Source organism: Oncorhynchus tshawytscha, unplaced genomic scaffold, assembly GCF_018296145.1.
Source record: "Oncorhynchus tshawytscha isolate Ot180627B unplaced genomic scaffold, Otsh_v2.0 Un_contig_6203_pilon_pilon, whole genome shotgun sequence".
Classification (NCBI taxonomy): Eukaryota; Metazoa; Chordata; class Actinopteri; order Salmoniformes; family Salmonidae; genus Oncorhynchus; species Oncorhynchus tshawytscha.
The window spans coordinates 11,290-35,954 of record NW_024609133.1 but is presented as its reverse complement, the minus strand read 5'-3'; the positions used below and the strand labels follow the sequence as shown (position 1 = coordinate 35,954).

At 43.7% G+C, this 24,665-nt stretch overlaps 1 protein-coding gene and 1 long non-coding RNA gene across 25 annotated transcripts in view; one reads left to right on the top strand and one right to left on the bottom strand.

Annotated features, from left to right (window-relative positions):
- lrrfip1b (leucine rich repeat (in FLII) interacting protein 1b) overlaps positions 1-24,200 on the top strand; it is a 52,252-nt gene extending 28,052 nt beyond the window's left edge. For 5 of the 24 annotated variants that reach the window (XM_042314262.1, XM_042314261.1, XM_042314265.1 and 2 more), the window contains 13 exons: positions 3,295-3,342; positions 5,086-5,136; positions 8,617-8,697; positions 9,355-9,399; positions 9,892-9,957; positions 11,445-11,522; positions 13,906-13,941; positions 14,056-14,181; positions 14,527-14,790; positions 15,024-15,116; positions 15,378-15,473; positions 15,640-15,775; positions 16,235-18,425. In XM_042314262.1, coding sequence (XP_042170196.1) covers positions 3,295-3,342; positions 5,086-5,136; positions 8,617-8,697; positions 9,355-9,399; positions 9,892-9,957; positions 11,445-11,522; positions 13,906-13,941; positions 14,056-14,181; positions 14,527-14,790; positions 15,024-15,116; positions 15,378-15,473; positions 15,640-15,775; positions 16,235-18,267 — 3,153 coding nt within the window. In that variant the 3' untranslated portion in view covers positions 18,268-18,425. Of the gene's footprint in view, positions 1-3,294; positions 3,343-5,085; positions 5,137-8,616; positions 8,698-9,354; positions 9,400-9,891; positions 9,958-11,444; positions 11,523-13,905; positions 13,942-14,055; positions 14,182-14,526; positions 14,791-15,023; positions 15,117-15,377; positions 15,474-15,639; positions 15,776-16,234; positions 18,426-21,353; positions 21,519-21,674; positions 21,755-22,014; positions 22,120-22,305 lie in introns of those variants that run through there. The other 19 variants (XM_042314278.1, XM_042314279.1, XM_042314280.1 and 16 more) reach the window with 12 other exon arrangements.
- LOC121844321 lies at positions 6,718-6,931 on the bottom strand. The gene is made up of 2 exons (XR_006081944.1): positions 6,861-6,931; positions 6,718-6,814 (listed from the first exon to the last, which is right to left on the bottom strand). It is a non-coding gene; the product is annotated as an uncharacterized LOC121844321 (long non-coding RNA).
- Positions 24,201-24,665: the final 465 nt, after the last annotated feature.

Here is a 24,665-nt window from a genome sequence, read left to right as displayed (position 1 = left end):
GCTTACTGCACACTGATAATATAATATATACTGTCTGTTGAAACAGCTTACTGCACTGATAATATAATATATACTGTCTGTTGAAACAGCTTACTGCACTCTGATAATATAATATATACTGTCTGTTGAAACAGCTTACTGCACTCTGATAATATAATATATACTGTCTGTTGAAACAGCTTACTGCACTCTGATAATATAATATATACTGTCTGTTGAAACAGCTCACTGCACTCTGATAATATAATATATACTGTCTGTTGAAACAGCTTACTACACTCTGATAATATAATATATACTGTCTGTTGAAACAGCTTACTACACTCTGATAATATAATATATACTGTCTGTTGAAACAGCTTACTACACTCTGATAATATACTATATACTGTCTGTTGAAACAGCTTACTGCACTCTGATAATATACTATATACTGTCTGTTGAAACAGCTTACTGCACTCTGATAATATAATATATACTGTCTGTTGAAACAGCTTACTGCACACTGATAATATAATATATACTGTCTGTTGAAACAGCTTACTACACTCTGATAATATAATATATACTGTCTGTTGAAACAGCTTACTGCACACTGGTAATATAATATATACTGTCTGTTGAAACAGCTTACTGCACACTGGTAATATAATATATACTGTCTGTTGAAACAGCTTACTGCACACTGATAATATAATATATACTGTCTGTTGAAACAGCTTACTGCACTCTGATAATATAATATATACTGTCTGTTGAAACAGCTTACTGCACTCTGATAATATAATATATACTGTCTGTTGAAACAGCTTACTGCACTCTGATAATATAATATATACTGTCTGTTGAAACAGCTTACTGCACTCTGATAATATAATATATACTGTCTGTTGAAACAGCTTACTACACTCTGATAATATAATATATACTGTCTGTTGAAACAGCTTACTGCACTCTGATAATATAATATATACTGTCTGTTGAAACAGCTTACTGCACTCTGATAATATAATATATACTGTCTGTTGAAACAGCTTACTACACTCTGATAATATAATATATACTGTCTGTTGAAACAGCTTACTGCACTCTGATAATATAATATATACTGTCTGTTGAAACAGCTTACTGCACTCTGATAATATAATATATACTGTCTGTTGAAACAGCTTACTGCACTCTGATAATATAATATATACTGTCTGTTGAAACAGCTTACTACACTCTGATAATATAATATATACTGTCTGTTGAAACAGCTTACTGCACACTGATAATATAATATATACTGTCTGTTGAAACAGCTTACTACACTCTGATAATATAATATATACTGTCTGTTGAAACAGCTTACTGCACTCTGATAATATAATATATACTGTGTGTTGAAACAGCTTACTACACTCTGATAATATAATATATACTGTCTGTTGAAACAGCTTACTGCACTCTGATAATATAATATATACTGTCTGTTGAAACAGCTTACTACACTCTGGTAATATAATATATACTGTCTGTTGAAACAGCTTACTACACTCTGATAATATAATATATACTGTCTGTTGAAACAGCTTACTGCACACTGATAATATAATATATACTGTCTGGTGAAACAGCTTACTACACTCTGGTAATATAATATATACTGTGTGTTGAAACAGCTTACTACACTCTGATAATATAATATATACTGTCTGTTGAAACAGCTTACTGCACACTGATAATATAATATATACTGTCTGTTGAAACAGCTTACTACACTGATAATATAATATATACTGTCTGTTGAAACAGCTTACTGCACACTGATAATATAATATATACTGTCTGTTGAAACAGCTTACTGCACACTGATAATATAATATATACTGTCTGTTGAAACAGCTGATAATATAATATAATATATACTGTCTGTTGAAACAGCTTACTACACTCTGATAATATAATATATACTGTCTGTTGAAACAGCTTACTGCACACTGATAATATAATATATACTGTCTGTTGAAACAGCTTACTGCACACTGATAATATAATATATACTGTCTGTTGAAACAGCTTACTACACTCTGATAATATAATATATACTGTCTGTTGAAACAGCTTACTCACTCTGATAATATAATATATACTGTCTGTTGAAACAGCTTACTGCACACTGATAATATAATATATACTGTCTGTTGAAACAGCTTACTGCACACTGATAATATAATATATACTGTCTGTTGAAACAGCTTACTGCACTCTGATAATATAATATATACTGTCTGTTGAAACAGCTTACTGCACTCTGATAATATAATATATACTGTCTGTTGAAACAGCTCACTGCACTCTGATAATATAATATATACTGTCTGTTGAAACAGCTTACTGCACTCTGATAATATAATATATACTGTCTGTTGAAACAGCTTACTGCACTCTGATAATATAATATATACTGTCTGTTGAAACAGCTCACTGCAAACCCTAGGTAGTAGTACTGTTTGCACTGTGTACAGTACATTGCCTGCATCGCCTGCATCGCCTGCATCGAGGAAGTGTTTAGTAAATGTGAGGCATGCACAGTGTTGAAAACAACACCGCCTGTGTTGTGCAATATATGTGTTTAGTATTCTCTATTTCAATGTCCCATCCTGTTGATAATATCACAGTTGTCCTGGATACAGCTGGACCTAATAGCTTGGCATGTGTATGTACTCTCAGACAACACAAGGGAAGCATGTGTGCTTTTAAAGGTCTGTCGTGAACCAGGCCAGACAGGGACAGAGCTGATCCTCATTTCACTAGATCCTGTACCGCTACGGGGGTCTCCCATGCCATCTGACAGGGGTTAAACCCTTTTCACGGTACTGGGATCGCCATGGCAACCCACCGGGAGGATTAAACCCTCACCCCACCCCCACCTCTCTCTGGGCTTGTCTAACCAGTGGCTGTCTGCCTGCATCAGAGTAGAGAGGCCAGGGAATGCATAAGTAGTGGACTGTAAATAAACGCATGCAGTTTCATGTCATGTCAAGACATGGGTTTGATTCCATTCCAATTTCAGTCATTTGGAGATGTTCTATATCCAGGTCAACTGACAGGAATGGAAATGGAAATAACCCCAGCCCAGTCCCAGTGTTCCCGAAACCAATCCAGTGCAGATTGTGTTTTTGTTTGGTCTTTGTCTATAAAATCCACATCTGGTGGCAGAACCAGAACCACTTCCTTCTTGACCTTTCCTCCTGACCTCTAACCTTTAACCGGGTACTTTCTTTTCCTCTTTCCTTCCGGGCCTTCCAGGAGGAGAGTGAGAGGTACTCCTCCCGTCCTTCACGGAGACACACGTCGGTCTGTATCCTCACCCTGTCTTCTCCTCTCTACCGTTATACAGCCTGACTCCCCGTCTTCTCCTCTCTACCGTTGTACGGCCTGACTCCCCCTGTCTTCTCCTCTCTACCGTTATACAGCCTGACTCCCCTGTCTTCTCCTCTATCTATTATACAGCCTGACTCCCCATCTTCTCCTCTCTACCGTTATACAGCCTGACTCCCCCTGTCTTCTCCTCTCTACCGTTATACGGCCTGACTCCCCTGTCTTCTCCTCTCTACATTATACAGCCTGACTCCCCGTCTTCTCCTCTCTACCGTTATACGGCCTGACTCCCCCTGTCTTCTCCTCTCTACAGTTATACAGCCTGACTCCCCCTGTCTTCTCCTCTCTACCGTTATACGGCCTGACTCCCCCTGTCTTCTCCTCTCTACCATTATACAGCCTGACTCCCCTGTCTTCTCCTCTCTACCATTATACAGCCTGACTCCCCGTCTTCTCCTCTCTACCGTTATACAGCCTGACTCCCCTGTCTTCTCCTCTCTACCGTTATACAGCCTGACTCCTTCCGCCTCTTCTCCTCTCTACCGTTATACGGCCTGACTCCCCCTGTCTTCTCCTCTCTACCGTTATACGGCCTGACTCCCCCTGTCTTCTCCTCTCTATCATTATACAGCCTGACTCCCCGTCTTCTCCTCTCTACCGTTATACGGCCTGACTCCCCTGTCTTCTCCTCTCTACCGTTATACGGCCTGACTCCCCCTGTCTTCTCCTCTCTATCATTATACAGCCTGACTCCCCGTCTTCTCCTCTCTACCGTTATACGGCCTGACTTCTCCTGTCTTCTCCTCTCTACCGTTATACGGCCTGACTCCCCCTGTCTTCTCCTCTCTACCGTTATACAGCCTGACTCCCCGTCTTCTCCTCTCTACCGTTATACGCCTGACTCCCCCTGTCTCTGTCTTCTCCTCTCTACCGTTATACAGCCTGACTCCCCTGTCTTCTCCTCTCTACCGTTATACAGCCTGACTCCCCGTCTTCTCCTCTCTACCGTTATACAGCCTGACTCCCCCTGTCTTCTCCTCTCTACCGTTATACAGCCTGACTCCCCGTCTTCTCCTCTCTACCGTTATACGGCCTGACTCCCCCTGTCTTCTCCTCTCTACCGTTATACGGCCTGACTCCCCCTGTCTTCTCCTCTCTATCATTATACAGCCTGACTCCCCCTGTCTTCTCCTCTCTACCGTTATACGGCCTGACTCCCCCTGTCTTCTCCTCTCTATCATTATACAGCCTGACTTCTCTCCTCTCTACCGTTATACGGCCTGACTCCCCCTGTCTTCTCCTCTCTACCGTTATACAGCCTGACTCCCCCTGTCTTCTCCTCTCTACCGTTATACAGCCTGACTCCCCCTGTCTTCTCCTCTCTACCGTTATACAGCCTGACTCCCCGTCTTCTCCTCTCTACAGTTATACGGCCTGTCTGACAAACATGTGCTTTCTTTTCTATATGTTATTGTGTATATAACTAATGATTCCGGAACGCTCTGAGGTAGAGGCTGCCTCTATACACAGCTCTAGGATCAGCTCACCCTCTCCAAATCCAAACCAGAACTGGGTTTGATTCAAATGGGAACTTTTGGTCCTTAGGTCAGTGTCTAGGGGCAGCTTCAATCCACTGCTAGAGCTGAACAACCCACAATGATACACAATGATGTGTAATTGATTGAATGTTGTGTGTTTATGTGTCCCTTTCCCTCCCAGATTTCAGACGATGAGGAACGGATGTCGGTGGGGAGCCGAGGAAGCCTTAGGGTTAGTATATACCATAGAGATCCTATTAAATGACTAATTCTATGATATCTACTTCCTGCTTCTCTAACATCTCATAGTATAAGGTCTACTGTATATAGGACAGACTAAGAGCTCCATTCAATCTGTATAGCTGCAGTAAAGGCAATGTTCCCACGTTAGTGAAGACTGCATTCACCGTAAGCACTGCATATGTCGGCTCAATACATTTCCATCACGCAATCTGTAATGCTTCAGCTATCCAGGCTGAATGGAGCCCTGACTTAACACACATCTCATTGAACTCCCACTGTTCATATATGACATCAAGAATGTCAGCAATGAGACGGTACGGGTTGTAAAAGTCTCTTCCTCCATGTGTTGTGACGTCTCAGAGATACTACACATGACTGAGGTAACATTCCGGTACATGTATCCGGTATCAGAGTTGGAATGTGGCCTTTGAAACATGGTTTAACCGTTGCAAAAGTCTGGGCGATGTTCTCTACCTTTTTAAAGGAACTCCTCCATGCCCAGTCCCAACATGGTGATGTTCTCTACCTTTTTAAAGGAACTCCTCCATGCCCCGTCCCAACATGGTGATGTTCTCTACCTTTTTAAAGGAACTCCTCCATGCCCAGTCCCAACATGGTGATGTTCTCTACCTTTTTAAAGGAACTCCTCCATGCCCAGTCCCAACATGGTGATGTTCTCTACCTTTTTAAAGGAACTCCTCCATGCCCAGTCCCAACATGGTGATGTTCTCTACCTTTTAAAGGAACTCCTCCATGCCCAGTCCCAACATGGTGATGTTCTCTACCTTTTAAAGGAACTCCTCCATGCCCAGTCCCAACATGGTGATGTTCTCTACCTTTTTAAAGGAACTCCTCCATGCCCCGTCCCAACATGGTGATGTTCTCTACCTTTTTAAAGGAACTCCTCCATGCCCAGTCCCAACATGGTGATGTTCTCTACCTTTTAAAGGAACTCCTCCATGCCCAGTCCCAACATGGTGATGTTCTCTACCTTTTAAAGGAACTCCTCCATGCCCAGTGATGTTCTCTACCTTTTAAAGGAACTCCTCCATGCCCAGTCCCAACATGGTGATGTTCTCTACCTTTTTAAAGGAACTCCTCCATGCCCAGTCCCAACATGGTGATGTTCTCTACCTTTTTAAAGGAACTCCTCCATGCCCAGTCCCAACATGGTGATGTTCTCTACCTTTTAAAGGAACTCCTCCATGCCCAGTCCCAACATGGTGATGTTCCCAACATGGTGATGTTCTCTACCTTTTTAAAGGAACTCCTCCATGCCCAGTCCCAACATGGTGATGTTCTCTACCTTTTAAAGGAACTCCTCCATGCCCAGTCCCAACATGGTGATGTTCTCACCTTTTAAAGGAACTCCTCCATGCCCAGTCCCAACATGGTGATGTTCTCTACCTTTTTAAAGGAACTCCTCCATGCCCCGTCCCAACATGGTGATGTTCTCTACCTTTTTAAAGGAACTCCTCCATGCCCAGTCCCAACATGGTGATGTTCTCTACCTTTTTAAAGGAACTCCTCCATGCCCCGTCCCAACATGGTGATGTTCTCTACCTTTTTAAAGGAACTCCTCCATGCCCAGTCCCAACATGGTGATGTTCTCTACCTTTTTAAAGGAACTCCTCCATGCCCAGTCCCAACATGGTGATGTTCTCTACCTTTTAAAGGAACTCCTCCATGCCCAAACATGGTGATGTTCTCTACCTTTTTAAAGGAACTCCTCCATGCCCAGTCCCAACATGGTGATGTTCTCTACCTTTTTAAAGGAACTCCTCCATGCCCCGTCCCAACATGGTGATGTTCTCTACCTTTTAAAGGAACTCCTCCATGCCCAGTCCCAACATGGTGATGTTCTCTACCTTTTTAAAGGAACTCCTCCATGCCCAGTCCCAACATGGTGATGTTCTCTTCCTTTTTAAAGGAACTCCACATGGTGATGTTCTCTACCTTTTTAAAGGAACTCCTCCATGCCCAGTCCCAACATGGTGATGTTCTCTTAAAAGGAACTCCTCCATGCCCAGTCCCAACATGGTGATGTTCTCTACCTTTTTAAAGGAACTCCTCCATGCCCAGTCCCAACATGGTGATGTTCTCTACCTTTTTAAAGGAACTCCTCCATGCCCAGTCCCAACATGGTGATGTTCTCTACCTTTTAAAGGAACTCCTCCATGCCCAGTCCCAACATGGTGATGTTCTCTACCTTTTAAAGGAACTCCTCCATGCCCAGTCCCAACATGGTGATGTTCTCTACCTTTTAAAGGAACTCCTCCATGCCCCGTCCCAACATGGTGATGTTCTCTACCTTTTTAAAGGAACTCCTCCATGCCCCGTCCCAACATGGTGATGTTCTCTACCTTTTTAAAGGAACTCCTCCATGCCCAGTCCCAACATGGTGATGTTCTCTACCTTTTTATCCTCCATGCCCAGTCCTCAACATGGTGATGTTCTCTATGCCCTCCATGCCCAGTCCCAACATGGTGATGTTCTCTACCTTTTTAAAGGAACTCCTCCATGCCCCGTCCCAACATGGTGATGTTCTCTACCTTTTAAAGGAACTCCTCCATGCCCAGTCCCAACATGGTGATGTTCTCTACCTTTTTAAAGGAACTCCTCCATGCCCCGTCCCAACATGGTGATGTTCTCTACCTTTTAAAGGAACTCCTCCATGCCCCGTCCCAACATGGTGATGTTCTACCTTTTTAAAGGAACTCCTCCATGCCCCGTCCCAACATGGTGATGTTCTCTACCTTTTTAAAGGAACTCCTCCATGCCCCGTCCCAACATGGTGATGTTCTACTTTTTTAAAGGAACTCCTCCATGCCTCGTCCCAACATGGCGATGGGACCCCGCCTGATGTGAGAACACCACCTATGGTGTGAAAAACACCTCTATTTAAATCTGAGGTGATGATGATGGAATCACTGACGGTGAAGGTGTTCTATTAAAAAGGGGTTTTGAAGACACACAAGGTTCAGACACTGAGAGTTGTGGCATTATCAAACAAACCAGACGACATGGTTTTAAGCTATAGGCTAGTTAACACTGGTACACAGACAGTTGTTGATACAACAGTTGGTAATGATACTGTAGTCTTTTGGCCGGGAAGGCATCTGAGTGGTTGAAATGGCTCACAACCCAACTAGTTATCAGCACACCCCAGACAGTGAACGTGGTTTAACAGGACGGTCTGGTTGTCGGCTGCATTGTCACCGCACTTCCCTTGTCATAATAACTGTCACTAATGAATGTCTGAAATGCCTATAGACATAACAACATGCCTTTTTGTTTTGGTCCCTTGTCAAAGGAGTTGACAAGGGACCAAACACATTTTTATCTCTCTCTGTTTCTCTATTCTTATTTTGTTTCTCTCTCTTTCACTCTCCCCTCATCTTTGTGTGTGTCTCTCTCTCTCTCTCTCTCTCTCTCTCTCTCTCTCTCTCTCTGTGGTGTGGCATTGTAGAGAAACTTCTCATCTGATCTGTACTGCAGCTCCAACAGTCTTCCCTCACTCAGACATCAAAATTCCACTCAAAATGGCCGGGTCTGTCCCCACTCATTTATTCCTCTCTCCTTCACGTCTCATTCATCCCTCTTTCCATTTCCCAATGCTGCTCCACCTTTTCCCCTCCCTCCCTCCTTCCCTACCCACTCAACCTCTCCCTCCTTCCCTACCCACTCACCCTTTCCTTCCCTCCTTCCCTACCCACTCAACCTCTCCTTTCCTCCTTCCCTACCCACTCAACCTCTCCCTCCTTCCCTACCCACTCACCCTCTCCTTCCCTACCCACTCAACCTCTCCCTCCTTCCCTACCCACTCAACCTCCCCTCCTTCCCTACCCACTCACCCTCTCCTTCACCAACCCACTCAACCTCCCCCTCCTTCCCTACCCACTCACCCTCTCCTTCCCTACCCACTCAACCTCTCCCTCCTTCCCTATCCGCTCACCCTCTCCTTCCCTACCCACTCAACCTCTCCCTCCTTCCCTACCCACTCAATCTCTCTCTCCTTCCCTAACCACTTAACCTCTCCCTCCTTCCCTACCCACTCAACCTCACCCTTCTGTTGGTTTCTTAGAATGACAGAACATGAGATTCTCAAAACAGAGAGCTTTTTCCAGTTGTACATACTTGATAGAATCACTGTTGTTTATCACTTACAGTGCAATGTTGGATTGTTTCCCTCTCTGTCCATCTTCAGCCCTCCATGCTCTTTATTGATGGCCCACGTACCCAGAGTCACAGGGTTGGTTCCTCTTTCCTATGACCTCTGACCCTTCACCGCTTGTTTAGACAGTAGATAAATAGATAGATCTGTGATGTGTCACTACTAGTGTCATTATAAGGCATGTGAGAATGGTTTGGCAGAGGGGCTAGATGTTGTCAAGACCCACATACAGTCCTGGCCCTAAAAGTTACATTTCCAAAACACTTTGATGTGTGAAGGAGAACGTGAGACAGTAAGCTGAGTTGCAGAAGCACAGTGGTGTCTTCAAGGTGGCATGCTGTAAGACATTCTGGGATGTACAGCTGATCCTTCTGGTCCTTTTCCTGCATGATTACTGAGATGGATGTGTCTGTATACGTTCCTGAGGTGAAGCCTGATGCAGTGTTTGTGTGTGTTTGTGTGTGTTTGTGTGTGTGTGTGTGTGATTGTGAGTTGAAGTCTGAGCCAGAGTGTGTATGTGTGCGTGAGGTGAAGTCTGATGCCGTGTGTGTGTCTCTCTCCTATCTACAGGGCTCTGTGTGTGACGAGGCTGTGCAGAGTAGCACACGGCGCTTTAGTGGCTCCATCTCTCGCGGTGTAAGAAGCCCTGACTCCCCCTCTCTTACCCCGAGGGAGGTTGCTTGGCATGCCTCCTGTGGCAACATGGGATTGCATAGTTCAGCGGTGGTCAACCCTCCTCCTGGAGAGATACGAGCTACTGGGTATGCAGGCTTTTGTTCCAGCCCTGCTCTAATACGATTCAGCTAATCAACACCCAGGTGAACAGCTGATTTAGTAGAATCAGTTGTATTGGAGCAGGTCTGGAGCAAAAGCCTGCACATCCAATAAGTTTCTGGGAAGACAGTCGGCCACCCCTGGCCATAGTCTGTCTGCATGACAGTGTTGTCAGTCTCTACTTCTATCAGGGTCAGTGGTGTCTTCTGTTTTTATCAGACTCACCAAACAAGGAACCCTTCTTTAATTCGTTGTATTCCACTAATTCCCACCCTGTCTTGTGTGTTGATGACTTCTGGAAACACCGTGCAAAGTCCTAGTGAGATTGTGTGGGGTTTTCAAATCCAAAGGGAGGCTTGAATAGACAGCATGCATGGAATGTATCACTGTGTTACCCTGATGAGGGGACTTGCTTGGCATGCCTCATGTGCCAACGTGGAATTGCATTGTGGGGTCCACCCACCCTCCTCTTGAAGCGATACTAGCAGCAGGCTGGGTGTGCAGGCTTTTATTCCAGCCCTGCTCGAACACAGCTGATTCTCTCCAGTGGGAGGGTTGGTCCCCCCAGGAGAAAAGTGCATGACAGTGTCGTCACCCCACTACTTCTTTCTATTGAGGTTTCTTGTGTCTTTCCCACATGTGGATTTCAGACTTCCAGAAGAAGGAATCCATGTTTTCAGTTAGCTGAATTCCACCAATAACCATCCTGAATTATCTTACAGTGTGTCTTGTGTGTCGATGACCTTCACAAACACTGTGCCAAGTCACAGTTTAATTGTGACTTTGTTGCGTGGGGTTTGCAGTATGTCTAGAATGGTGGAGTCTAGAGTGGAGCGTATACGTGGAATTGTATGTGTCTGGGTTTTGATGTGTGGGAAGGTTGTCTTTGGTCTAACAGGGCCTGGTTGACTTGTCTATCAATGTATTCCCTTGTCTCTTCAGCTCTGTCTGTCCCTGCTTCAGCTCTGTCTGTCCCTGCTTCAGCTCTGTCTGTCCCTGCTTCAGCTCTGTCTGTCCCTGCTTCAGCTCTGTCTGTCCCTGCTTCCCCTGCTCTGTCTGTCCCTGCTTCAGCTCTGTCTCTCCCTGCTTCAGCTCTGTCTGTCCCTGTTTCAGCTCTGTCTGTCCCTGCTTCAGCTCTGTCTGTCCCTGCTTCAGCTCTGTCTCTCCCTGCTTCAGCTCTGTCTGTCCCTGTTTCAGCTCTGTCTGTCCCTGCTTCAGCTCTGTCTGTCCCTGCTTCAGCTCTGTCTCTCCCTGCTTGCTGACTGACAAACTCTGTGACTAACATCTCTCTCTCTCTCTTTTTCATTTCCTTCTCTTTTCCTATTTTATCCATCTTCTTTTTGTGCCAGCCTTCAGACTACAGTGGTTTTCTGGGCTCCAACTCTCGGGCCTCGTCCAGGGCCAGCTCTGCCCGTGCCAGCCCAGTGGTGAGCTCTCTTCATTGGTCACTCCCTCTAACCCGCAGCCTTCTTTAGGCCTCGTCCTTACATCCTTTTCTCTGTTCTCTATTCTGTTAAATGCCCACTTATTATCATCCCAATGAAGAGTGCATTGTCCAGAGAACTGAACTCTATGGTCCTGTCCTGTGTGTCCTCTGCACCAAGGTAATGCTCATAGACAGCTGACAGTGCTCAGGTCCCTTATGCCCCCTGGTGGACATTACAAAGACTGCAGCTTTGGTACAAGCAAAGAATATATGGTCCCGACCTGGCCAATGTGAGGTGGGCCTCTGTGTGGACGCATTGATGTGTGGGTGACACTGACAACTAACATGCAGCCTGGACTGGAGTGGATATGATATGACTAACTCTGTAGTGTCCAGTGATATGATTAACTGTAGTGTCCAGTGATATGATTAACTGTAGTGTCCAGTGGATATGATAAGATTAACTCTGTAGTGTCCAGTGGATATGATAAGATTAACTCTGTAGTGTCCAGTGATATGATAAGATTAACTCTGTAGTGTCCAGTGATATGATTAACTGTAGTGTCCAGTGGATATGATAAGATTAACTCTGTAGTGTCCAGTGATATGACTAACTCTGTCGTGTCCAGTGGATATGATAAGATTAACTCTGTAGTGTCCAGTGGATATGATATTACTAACTCTGTGGTGTCCAGTGGATATGATATTACTAACTCTGTGGTGTCCAGTGGATATGATATTACTAACTCTGTGGTGTCCAGTGGATATTATATTACTAACTCTGTAGTGTCCAGTGGATATAATATGAGTAAGTCTGTAGTGTCCAGTAGATATAATATGAGTAAGTCTGTAGTGTCCAGTGGATATAATATGAGTAAGTCTGTAGTGTCCAGTGGATATAATATGAGTAAGTCTGTAGTGTCCAGTGGATATAATATGAGTAAGTCTGTAGTGTCCAGTAGATATAATATGAGTAAGTCTGTAGTGTCCAATGGATATAATATGAGTAAGTCTGTAGTGTCCAGTGGATATAATATGAGTAAGTCTGTAGTGTCCAGTGGATATAATATGAGTAAGTCTGTAGTGTCCAGTGGATATGATATGAGTAAGTCTGTAGTGTCCAGTGGATATAATATGAGTAAGTCTGTAGTGTCCAGTGGATATAATATGAGTAAGTCTGTAGTGTCCAGTGGATATGAAATGAGTAAGTCTGTAGTGTCCAGTGGATATAATATGAGTAAGTCTGTAGTGTCCAGTGGATATAATATGAGTAAGTCTGTAGTGTCCAGTGGATATGATATGAGTAAGTCTGTAGTGTCCAGTGGATATAATATGAGTAAGTCTGTAGTGTCCAGTGGATATGATATGAGTAAGTCTGTAGTGTCCAGTGGATATAATATGAGTAAGTCTGTAGTGTCCAGTGGATATAATATGAGTAAGTCTGTAGTGTCCAGTGGATATAATATGAGTAAGTCTGTAGTGTCCAGTGGTTCTGAATCAGATGGTGATCCAGAGAGGGTTAACTATGACTCTATGATGCTTGTTGTGATGCAGTGTGTGGATTTACAGATTTTTGTGTTTTCTTTATTATTTTGGTTAGGACAGGGTGTGATATGGGTATTTATGGGTATTTATGGGTATTTATGTGGTGTGTTTTGTCTAGGTTTTTTTTGTAGGTTATGGGATTGTGGTTTAGTGAAGTAGTCTAGGTAAGTCTATGGCACTCTCCCTGGGTCGACCGCCCACCTGTCTATTTCCTCCCAAGTCTTATAGTCCTGACTTCGCTGCTCCTGCTGCCGCTGCCTGTCACCACGCCGCTTGGTCCTGTTGTGGTGGGTGATTCTGTTACGGTTTTCTTCTGTTGAAAGAGAGGAGGACCAAAATGCAGCGTGGTTATCTTTATACATCTTTAATAAAAGATGAAAAAGGAACAATATACAAAGCAAGAAACGTGAAAAACTGAAACAGCCCTATCTGGTGCAACAAACACAGAGACAGGAACAAACACCCACGAAATACTCAAAGAATATGGTTGCCTAGAGTGGTTCTCAATCAGAGGCAGGTGTTTATCGTTGTCTCTGATTGGGAACCATATTTAGGCAGCCATAGACTTACCTAGACTACTTCACTAAATCACAATCCCATTACCTACAAAAAAAAACAAGACAAAACACACCACATAAATAACCCATGTCACACCCTGGCCTGACCAAAATAATAAAGAAAACACAGAATACTAACACCAGGGCGTGACAGACGGATACTTTATGGGCATGGCCTGGATTTACGGTGTGTCAATCAACTACATTTGTGACATTGTAAATATGTGTATCTCCTCTCCTTATCCTCTCCTAAGAGTAACCAAGTTGTTTTACCCTCTACAGGTGGAGGAGAGATCAGACAGGGACTTCCTGGAAAAGGTACGGGTCACACACCTGATCTGAAACTCTAGCTTTTAATCTATTAAAGATGAAGTAGGGAATATGACTGTTGTGAAACAGCCTTCAAGACGGCCCTGTCCTGTTTCCTCCCAGGGTTCCAGGACTGCCTCTACCCTCTCAGCAGCCACTCTAGCATCGCTGGGAGGGCCCTCCTCTCGCAGAGGCAGCTGTGACACCTCTATCTCAGTAGAGACAGAGGCCTCCATTCGAGAGATAAAGGTAGGACCATAGAGATACTTCTATGAGTAGGACCATACAGTATATCTGGGAAAGAGATGGTCCATGGTCTAACGTCCATGGACCATACAGTATATCTGGGAAAGAGATGGTCTAACGTCCATGGACCATACAGTATATCTGGGAAAGACATGGTCTAAAGTCCATGTTTTTACAATTATTTTGTTGACTCCAGAAACACTTCTGATTATTACAGTACCTATTCCACGGTTGAAGACGAACAACGTCTGCGTAGTTGTTTTTGAGATATTAACTGCTTAACTGTTTTGCTTTGTTTCTCCCCTGACCTCTCACCCCTCCACTGTCCTCCATTTTGTCTCTCAACAGGACTCCCTGGTGGAGTCTGAGGAGAAGTACCGTAAGGCCATGGTGTCCAACGCCCAGCTACACAACGAGAAGTCCAACCTCATGTACCAGGTGGACACGCTGAAGGACTCGCTCATTGAGCTGGAGGAGCAGCTGTACGAGTCTAAACGAGAGTACAACGACAAGGCCAAGGAGTTTGAGAGGGAGAGGCACGCCCACAGTGTTCTGCAGCGCCAGTTTAAGGAGATGAGAGAGACGCTGAAACAGAGTGAAGAACTGTTAACCGTGAGTACTCAGGTCATCGCAAAGACTTCCTGCTAACAACAATACGGTAACAAAAACAGTACTTCCACTCAGAACATCACACTAACATAGATCTAACTTAGGTCTCTTGCTAAACTTGCTGTAGTCTCTTTTCCTGCTGCAAACCCTCTGCATGCTGATTGTCCCTCCTTTCTCCTCTGTCCCTTCTCCTCTGTCCCTTCTTCTCCTCCATCTTGCTTTCATCCCGTGGCCAGGAGGTGGGCCAGCTCCGTCTCAAACGGGACAGCTGTGTTAGGGAGATCTCCGACCTGCAGGAGACCCTCGGATGGAAGGAGAAAAAGATTGGGGTACGCTTGCGGAATAGAGGGTGAACCCCAAACCGTTAGCCGGATCATTGTTCCAGGAAGTTCTACAGGAAACGCTTCCGGTCCTGTCAGCTACTCAAGTTTAACGCTCCAAACTAACCAAGACATTTCCACTGTATCTCTTTTTTCCTCTCAATGCTTCTCTCTTACTTTACTGTGTTTATCCTTCCCTTCTTTACCCACTCTTCCTCCTCCTCCTCCTCCTCCTCCTCCTCCCCCTGCTGCTGCTTGGGTATGGCTCAGGCCTTAGAGAGGCAGAGGGAATTCTCAGACGCCGGCGTGCGGGATGAGCGGGAAAAGCTCAGGGATCAGGTGGTCCACCTCAAAGACACTCTGAAGGTACAGCACCTTGAAGTACTGCTGAGGGAAGGTTTCCTCATCATGACTTCCAAGAGGGCCTCCGTGCACATGTCAGCAAACACTAGAACAATAGGAAGTTCTAATGGAAAAAAAAACTTTCTGAAAGATTATTCAGCTTTATTTGACTCGTTCTCTCCCAAATCAGAAACATGGGATAGTGCTGTCACCTGAAGTAACCACCAATGGGGATGCAGGACAGATGATTGACGGGCCTCGCAGTGCAGACTCTACCCGATTGGCTCAGGAGTCCCAGCCGTCTCATGGTGGGGAGAGCATGCTTGGTAAGACAATAACCCACCGGTGCAGTTGCTCATATCTGATCTCTGCTTATTTACCACCATCCTACTCGAATCATGTTGAATGATATTGTGCAGTCATGTGTTTTATTTCACTTGTCTTCTGTCATTCGGATGAACCACCATTAGAAATGTCAGGGTTATGTTTGTGTTGCATGATGGGATACAAAACGAGGATGGTTGGCTTTCTTTTCTTTTTTCTGATGTCATTGTTTTGCAGTATTGTCCTCTGTGGGATTATCATCATAATGTTAATTAATCCTGTTGAGTCAGTTGCTGATTCTGCATTCTAATTCAGCCGGGATCAAGGCCTTGATTCTAGTCTCTACAAATGTCTCCAAATTAATTCCCCTCCAGCGATCATTGAATTTCCGTGCTTGCACTGTCAGACGCTGAAGAATGACCTGTGTCTGGCCCTCCAATCTATTCCCTGTGATCTTCCAGGCGAAGCACCAGAGATGCAGTTGGACCATGGCGAGGTGAGGACACCAGGGGGAGGCAGACTTCTACATGAGGCTGACAACTACTCACATGACCAGGAGAGGGCACTACTGGAGATAGAATCTTCGGACAAGTTGAACCAAGACAAGTTGAATGACAGCCTGCAGCAACAAACAGACACTGAAGCAGAGCAGTCCAAGTACTGTGACCAAGAGACCCAGGTGGATGTTGCTGCACCTGAAGAAGCCATTTTGGTGCATTTTGGTGACAAAAAGACTCAGATTGAATATGAAGTAGAGAAACCCCAATACTGCGACACAGAAACTCTGGTGGAACCTGCTGAACTTGAGGGAGCCATTTTGGTTCAAAAGGAATATACAGATGGTGGCAGTGACAATGGAGAGGGGTTGAATCAAAGAGGATTTGAACCAGAATCCCAGGAACAGGCAGAGAATGAGGAAAACAGTGGAGAAAGTAACAAGGAAGCTGTACCAGTAAGCGGTGGCACTGACGGACAATGTGAGGAAAACACACACCTTGAGAAAGGACGGGAATACACAGAGCTTCTCACAGCTGTGTCTACTGACTTTGAAGAACAGGACATCTCTGGCCCAACTCTCTGTGATGAGACAGAGGCAACTCTTAGTCAAATCCAAAGTGACCTGCAAGGAGAGAACACCCAGGAGTATGATCCTGGGACTAAAGGTCAAGTCATTCCAGAAAACTCAAGGATCACGGAATCTGAGATGATTAAGATGATTCTGAGGATTTCTGTATGTCTAGGGGAGGCAAAGACCAGCCCAAATCAGATCTCTCAAGGATCATTAAAGAAAACAGAAACAATAGGGATGGAGATGAAGAATCATCCAGGGCATCCTGCAGAGCATCAGGCAGAGACTGGCCAAGTAACATCTACTGGAACATCTGCTATCTCATCTACAGTCTCTATTGAACTGTTTATCTCTGAATGTCCTGATGAGGTTGGAATCAAGACAGATCCGCTCATAATAAACACTTTAAGTGAATTTGAGAAAGATACACAGAATTCTCTAGAACTTCAGCAACATAAGAATGATCATTTCAGTACAGAAAGCTCTGTGGAAATTGTGCCAAAGATCACAGACTCTGACGGACAGAAATTATCTGAGAGGGTTGAAGAGCTGGAGTCGAGTTCAGTGGAGAGCAAGCCAGATCAGATTTGGCAGGAATCTGTATGTGGCATGAAGGAAGATGAACCAAATACTAAAGAGCTTCAGGCAAAGGAGCCCCCATCCACTATCGCTGACAAAACGGTTACACCTATCATAACAGAGGAGGGGAAGACTAGACTAGACAAACAGGTGATCCCTGATTTACCAGAGAAGCTAGAGACCAGCTTAGAAAATACCTTACCAGGAGTTCAAGGTGATCAGAAGATGGATGTAGCAGAATCAAGGGAGAAACAAGGATGTACCTGTAAATGTACATGTAAACAATCCGAGAGTGATCAAGTACTGATGGAAAACTCACTGGATGTAGCTCTAACTCAGAGGATCAGTGACTCTAGTGGAGAGGTTATCTCAGACAGGACAGAGGCGGTAGAGCCCAGCCCAGACAGGAGCCAATCAGAATCACCCAGTTGTGTAGAGAGAGAAGAATGGTGCATCATTGAGGAGAACATCTATGAGGAGAATCTCCAGCAGGAAGCCATTCAGGAGGAGCAACAGACAGAACAGGGGGAGGCTTCAACAAGTTCACCAGCAGGGGGAGACAATGAGTTAAACGATGGGGCCTCCGCTGGATATATAGACAGTTGTGAAGAAGCCGTTCTACTTGTGAAAGAGGAGGAAACCTATCTACCTGTAGAAGAAGAGCACATCAGCTCCTCACCCGGACCCTCGGCACTTGGCCAAGAGATACAGCCATTACCCGAGGCGGTGGAGGAGGGGAGAGAGCGCCCCCCAGTGGAAGAAGCCCAGAAACAGGAGAGCGGTGTAAGAAAGGGACAAAGGGGCAATAGGAAGGGCAAGGGCAAAGATCCTTGCAGAGTAAACTAGTTGATGATACTGTACTCTCAAAGTGTTATTTGATGTGTAATAGACTACTGACTGGGGTTGCAGCCAGTGTCTGTGGGTTTCTTTGTTTTACTCAAAGGAATTACATGTTTTATTTAATGACTTATTTAGTGCCTTGAATAAATGAACCATGTTGAAGAGCGATCGGTTTTGTTTTATTTTGCACTATTGCATACTGATTTCTGGCTTCCATAAAACCTCCCCAAGCTTCCATTTATCCACAGGGGGTCGGATTATATTACACAACAACAATTCTGTATTGTCCACCAAGCTTCCATTCATGCACAGCGGGTAGAATTATATTACACAACCACAATTCTGTATTGTCCACCAAGCTTCCATTCATGCACAGCGGGTAGGATTATATTACACAACCACAATTCTGTATTGTCCACCAAGCTTCCATTCATGCACAGCGGGTAGGATTATATTACACAACAACAATTCTGTATTGTCCACCAAGCTTCCATTCATGCACAGCGGGTAGGATTATATTACACAACCACAATTCTGTATTGTCCACCAAGCTTCCATTCATGCACAGCGGGTAGGATTATATTACACAACAACAATTCTGTATTGTCCAATTCATGCATTCAACCACAATTCTGTATTGTCCACCAAGCTTCCATTCATGCACAGCGGGTAGGATTATATTACACAACCACAATTCTGTATTGTCCACCAAGCTTCCATTCATGCACAGCGGGTAGGATTATATTACACAACAACAATTCTGTATTGTCCACCAAGCTTCCATTCATGCACAGCGGGTAGGATTATATTACACAACAACAATTCTGTATTGTTCACCTGTCAGGTTTTTACATGCAACATACTAGATAACAATTACATGATTAAATAGGTAATAAGTGGGAGAATATATCAATCCCATGACATGTTATCTCCACTCATTTGTATGTGTCATCTGTTTTAAACTCTTTTCATCCATACTCACAGTCCCTCCAACACACTGTACAGTATTTCAGCGGTAAGCGACTGTGTCCATATTCTCAGGTTTTCAATGAACTGCAGATTGTGAATGAATTAATACATAGTGTCTATTTATACAGTCCCAGTCAAACGTTTGTACACACCTACTCATCCCAGGGTTTTTATTTTATTTTTTACTATTTTCTACATTTTAAAATAATAGTGAAGACATCACAACTAGGAAATAACACATGTATGAATCGTGTAGTAAAAAAGTGTTCAACAAATCAACATATTGTTTATATTTGAGATTCTTCAAAGTAGCCACTCTTTGAATTGATGACAGCTTTACACACTCTTGGCATTCTCTCAACTAGCTTCATGAGGTTGTCACCTGGAATGCATTTAAATAAACAGGTGTGCCTTGTTAAAAGTTCATTTGTGGAATTTCTTTCCTTCTTAATGCATTTGAACCAATCAGTTGTGTTGTGACAAGGTAGGGGTGGTGTACAGAAGACAGCCCTATTTGGTTAAAGACCAAGTCCATATTATGGCAAGAACAGCTCAAATAAGCAAAGAAAAACGACAGTCCATCATTACTTTAGGACATTAAGGTCTGTCAATCCGTAAAATTTCAAGAAGGTTTTTCATTTATTCAAGTGCAGTCACAAAAACCATCAAGAGCTATGATGAAACTGGCTCTCATGAGGACCGCCACAGGAAAGGAAGACCAAGAGTATACATTTTTTTAAATGTCACCTTTATTTAACTAGGCAAGTCAGTTATGAACAAATTCTTATTTTCAATGACAGCCTAGGAATAGTGGGTTAACTGCCTTGTTCAGGGGCAGAATGACAGATTTTTTACCTTGTCAGCTCAGGGATTTGATCTTGCAACCTTTTGGTTACAAGTCCAACACTCTAACCACTAGGCTACCTGCCACCCCAAGAGTAAGCTCATTAGAGTTACCAGACTCAGAAATTGCAACCCAAATAGATTCTTCACAGATTTCAAGTAACAGACACACCTCAACATCAACTGTTCAGAGGAGAATGCGTGAATCAGGCCTTCGTGGTTGAATTGCTGCAAAGAAACCACTACTAAAGGACACCAACAATAAGAAGAGACTTGCCAACAAACAAGAGCAATGAACATTAGACCGTTGGAAATCTGTCCTTTGGTCTGATGAGTCCAAATTTGAGATTTTTTTGTTTTGTTGTTCAAACAGCAGTGTCTTTGTGAGACACAGAGTAGGTGAATGGATGATCTTCGTATGTGTGGTTCCCACCATGAAGCATGGAAGAGGGGGTGTGATGGTGCTTTGCTGGTGACACTGTCAGTGAATTATTTATAATTAAAGGCACACTTAAACGGCATGGCTACCACAGCATTCTGCAGCGATATGCCGTCCCATCTGGTTTATGCTTAGTGGGACTATCATTTGTTTTTCAACAGGACAATGACCTAATACACACCTCCAGGCTGTGTAAGGGCTATTTTACCAAGGAGAGTGATGGAGTGCGCATCAGATGACCTAGCCTCCACCATCACCAGACCTCAACCGAATTGAAATGGTTTGGGATGAGTTGGACCGCAGTGAAGGAAAATCAGCAAAAAGTGCCCAGCATATGTGGGAACTCCTTCAAGGCTGTTGGAAAAGCATTCCTCATGAAGCTGGTTGAGAGAATGCCAAGAGTGGGCAAAGCTCTCATCAAGGCAAAGGGTGGCTACTTTGAAGAATCTAAAATCTATTTTGATTTGTTTAACACTTTTTTGCTTGCTACATGATTCCATATGTGCTATTTCATAGTTTTTATATCTTCACTATTATTCTACAATGTAGAAAATAGTAAAAATAAAGAAAAACCCCTGAATGAGTAGGTGAGTCCAAACGTTTGACTAGTACTGTGTATATATATATATATACATCTGGGTAATTAAGTACAATGTGTTGTATGTATTAAAAAAATAATACAGATTAGAAACTAAAAAAACAAGGCTGTTAATGGTGTGGTAAATGTTGACGTACAAAACTACTCTATTACTGATCTCGACTACTCAAACTACCCTATTACTAACCAACTATTAGAATTTCATGCTGTTGATTCAAAGTCAGCTGTCTGTTTGTATTGCAGAAGTCAGACTGAGGAAAATAGTTGATGAGAGAGAGAGTTTAGCTGATCAGGTGAAGAGGCTGAAGTCTCAGCTGGAGGGGAAACAGAGGAACGGGACCGAGGGTTTGAGTCCTGAGGAGGATGGACTTGAGAACGGCATGGACCCCCACATCCTCGACTTACAGAGTGAGTCACATTTCACGTTTACTAAGACAGATCTAGCCTTTTACCTGGCTGTCTCCCTAGTGTACTTTGTCAAGTGTGTAAGTGGAGTATACATTATGCAAACCTATACAACAATATTTGACTCACATCCTTCTATCTTTATTTCTTCTTCTACAGGGGATGCCAACCGGCAAATCAGTGACCTCAAGTTTAAACTGGTGAAATCAGAACAGGAAGTCACAGCCCTGGAACAGAATGTAAGTACCGTTTTAGTTCCTAGACAGAGGAAGACATGTATGACTATATCCATGAAACACCTGACCAATCACGTTCCTCATGGTAAACGTGCGATAATAAGTAGTATCATGTACAGTCTGGGTTGGAGACTATTGACCATTTTCTCCACTAGGAGCTCCATGGAATATGTCCCGTAAGTTACGTGTTCAGTCCAGTATGAGGCACATCACATTTCATCCATCAATCCATTTATTCACCCCTTCATTTCTCTCTTGGCCAGATCATCCGGTTGGAGGGTCAGGTGACTCGTTACAAGTCGGCCTCTGAGAGCGCAGAGAAAGTAGAGGACGAGCTCAAAGTGGAGAAACGCAAGCTACAGAGAGAGGTAGGCTACTATAATGTCAGGTTTACAAAAACAGCCAAAGAATCAACGAACCCACAAGTCGTTGGGTCATATCTAGTATGTCAACCCCACATGTTTTGGTATCAAGTCTACACCAGGTATACGTTGTTGCCTTTAGGTTGCTTCTCCCCTCTCAAACTCTAAACCTTTTCTCTCCGTTCTCTCTAGCTGAGGTCTGCCCTGGACAGGATTGATGAGCTGGAGGCCAGTAACAGCCACCTGGCCAAGCGCCTGGAGAAGATGAAGGCTAATCGGACCGCCCTATTGGCCCAGCAGTGATGTACTTATTGGTTGTCATGGCAATTTGCATCCATGACCTCCCTATGACCTTTGATCTATCAGGCACTCTATTAAAACACACCCAGAAAATTCAAACCAAGCGAGGACTTGCTGGAGCAAAAGCTTCAATGAAACATATCCACACATATTGTAATCACAGATTCATTCAGTGTTGTGCCCATCTGTACAGTATATCCAGTGATTCACCAAGAGACACAGAGGGAACGTGTTACTGACCCTGAGAACACTCCTCACTGACTGTGACCGAGGCTGGACTTCTCAACTAACTGGTGAAGGGGGAATATTCTGCACAAACGAACAGCAAAGAGGACCTATCTCCTCCTATAGCTCTTAAGAGGACCTATCCTCTTCCTATAGCTCTTAAGATGACCTATCCTCCTATAGCTCTTAAGATGACCTATCCTCCTATAGCTCTTAAGATGACCTATCCTCCTATAGCTCTTAAGATGACCTATCCTCCTATAGCTCTTAAGATGACCTATCCTCCTATAGCTCTTAAGATGACCTATCCTCCTATAGCTCTTAAGAGGACCTATCCTCCTATAGCTCTTAAGAGGACCTATCCTCCTATAGCTCTTACGTCGCCCTGTGCCATGATTACCCCTAAAGCATTTCTTCCCAATCATGAATCTCTCTCTGTTCTCTGTAACACATGGCACTATCTCTCTGTGCTACTTGGGCTCCATGTCTGCTCCAGTAAGTTTATCCATCCACGGAGTTTATCCATCCAAGAAAGACTCAAAAGGAGTGTGTTTCATGTATATTCTTTTATTGTCAATATATTTTGAAGTGAAAATGCAATCTGCTCCCTCCTGTCCCCCAAGCCAAACTCTGATGTTAATGTGTAAGGTGATGTTTATTTTTATGTGTGTATGTCTCCATAGGTATATGTCAAGTACATAAAATGGGTGGAAATACACGTGGCACAACATTAATTAAGCAATAAGGCCCGAGGAGGTGTGGTATATGGTCAACATACCACGGCTAAGAGCTATTTGTTGGCCATATACCATAAACCTCCGAGGTGCCTTATTGCTATTATTAACAGGTTACCAATGTAATTAGAGCAGTAAAAATACATGTTTTGTCATAACCGTGGTATACAACGGCTGTCAGCCAATCAGCTTTCAGGGCTCGAACCAACCAGTTATAATCAGGATTGTCCTATACATCTCATTGTTTGTGCCACGTGATGAAAAGTATAATGGTATTTGAGGAAAAATATCACCAGGTCTTAACGTCTGAAATACTATGTCCTCCCTTGAGCAATTTAAACGACTCATTGGGGAACGACAACTCGATCAATCAGTTGAATAATGTACTTCTACTGCAACAGTTTTCGAACCATTCAGATCGGCTGTCGCAGTAACACGCTGTAAATGTTCGACAATCTGACAAACCAGATCTCATGCAGATAAAACAAAACATCAGTTATATTCTGACATAAAGGGAATTGTTCCCTTATTATCCTGCTCCTCAGTCTCAAGCATGTCATGCCTTATTGGGGGGTGCTTTGGACATAACGTTTCCCTTCCTAACCCCTATACATTAGTTAAGCTCGGACATCTACTTTTTGGGGAAGTTCCAGCTGTTTACATGCTTTAAAACTATTATTTGTCCATGAATGAAGCTAATTGTAAACATTGTGCAATATTGGAAATGTCTTTGGGAAGTTGAGGCTGTATGGTCCTTGCTTTACTTGAGAAATGTAAAGGATGTTTGAGGTTGCATTGACAAGCACCACATTAAACTAATGCAAACTCTCTGCTAAAACATTATTTGTCCATATGTGAATAGTTTGGTAAAAGATGCCAAACGCATTCATGATTTATGACAACCAGCAGAGGGAAGAAGCCTGATGCCGTGTCACATTATGGGATGCTGAAGAGAAACGCGGTCCGTGTTAAGCAGAATTTCTTCACTTTGGACATTCAGAACTTGACAGGGGAAAATGTTTACACTGCCAGGTCTTTCTCCGTTGTGGTGCTGAGCATGACTTTGGCAGGAGCTCACCGGAACTGAGTACCGGTGTTATAATACTGATGGTTTATCCGGACTGATAGTTTCTAAAGTAGTGCCTAGAACGGTTCAGCTCCAACGAGTGGCAGCGTCGGGGACCACAGTTATTGAAATCTACCATTTTCTTATCCGAACCTTATTCTCAACTGCTGTGTTAATTCTGTTGGGTAAATTCAGGTAGGTCCATCAGTTTCGTTTCCCTCCATTTA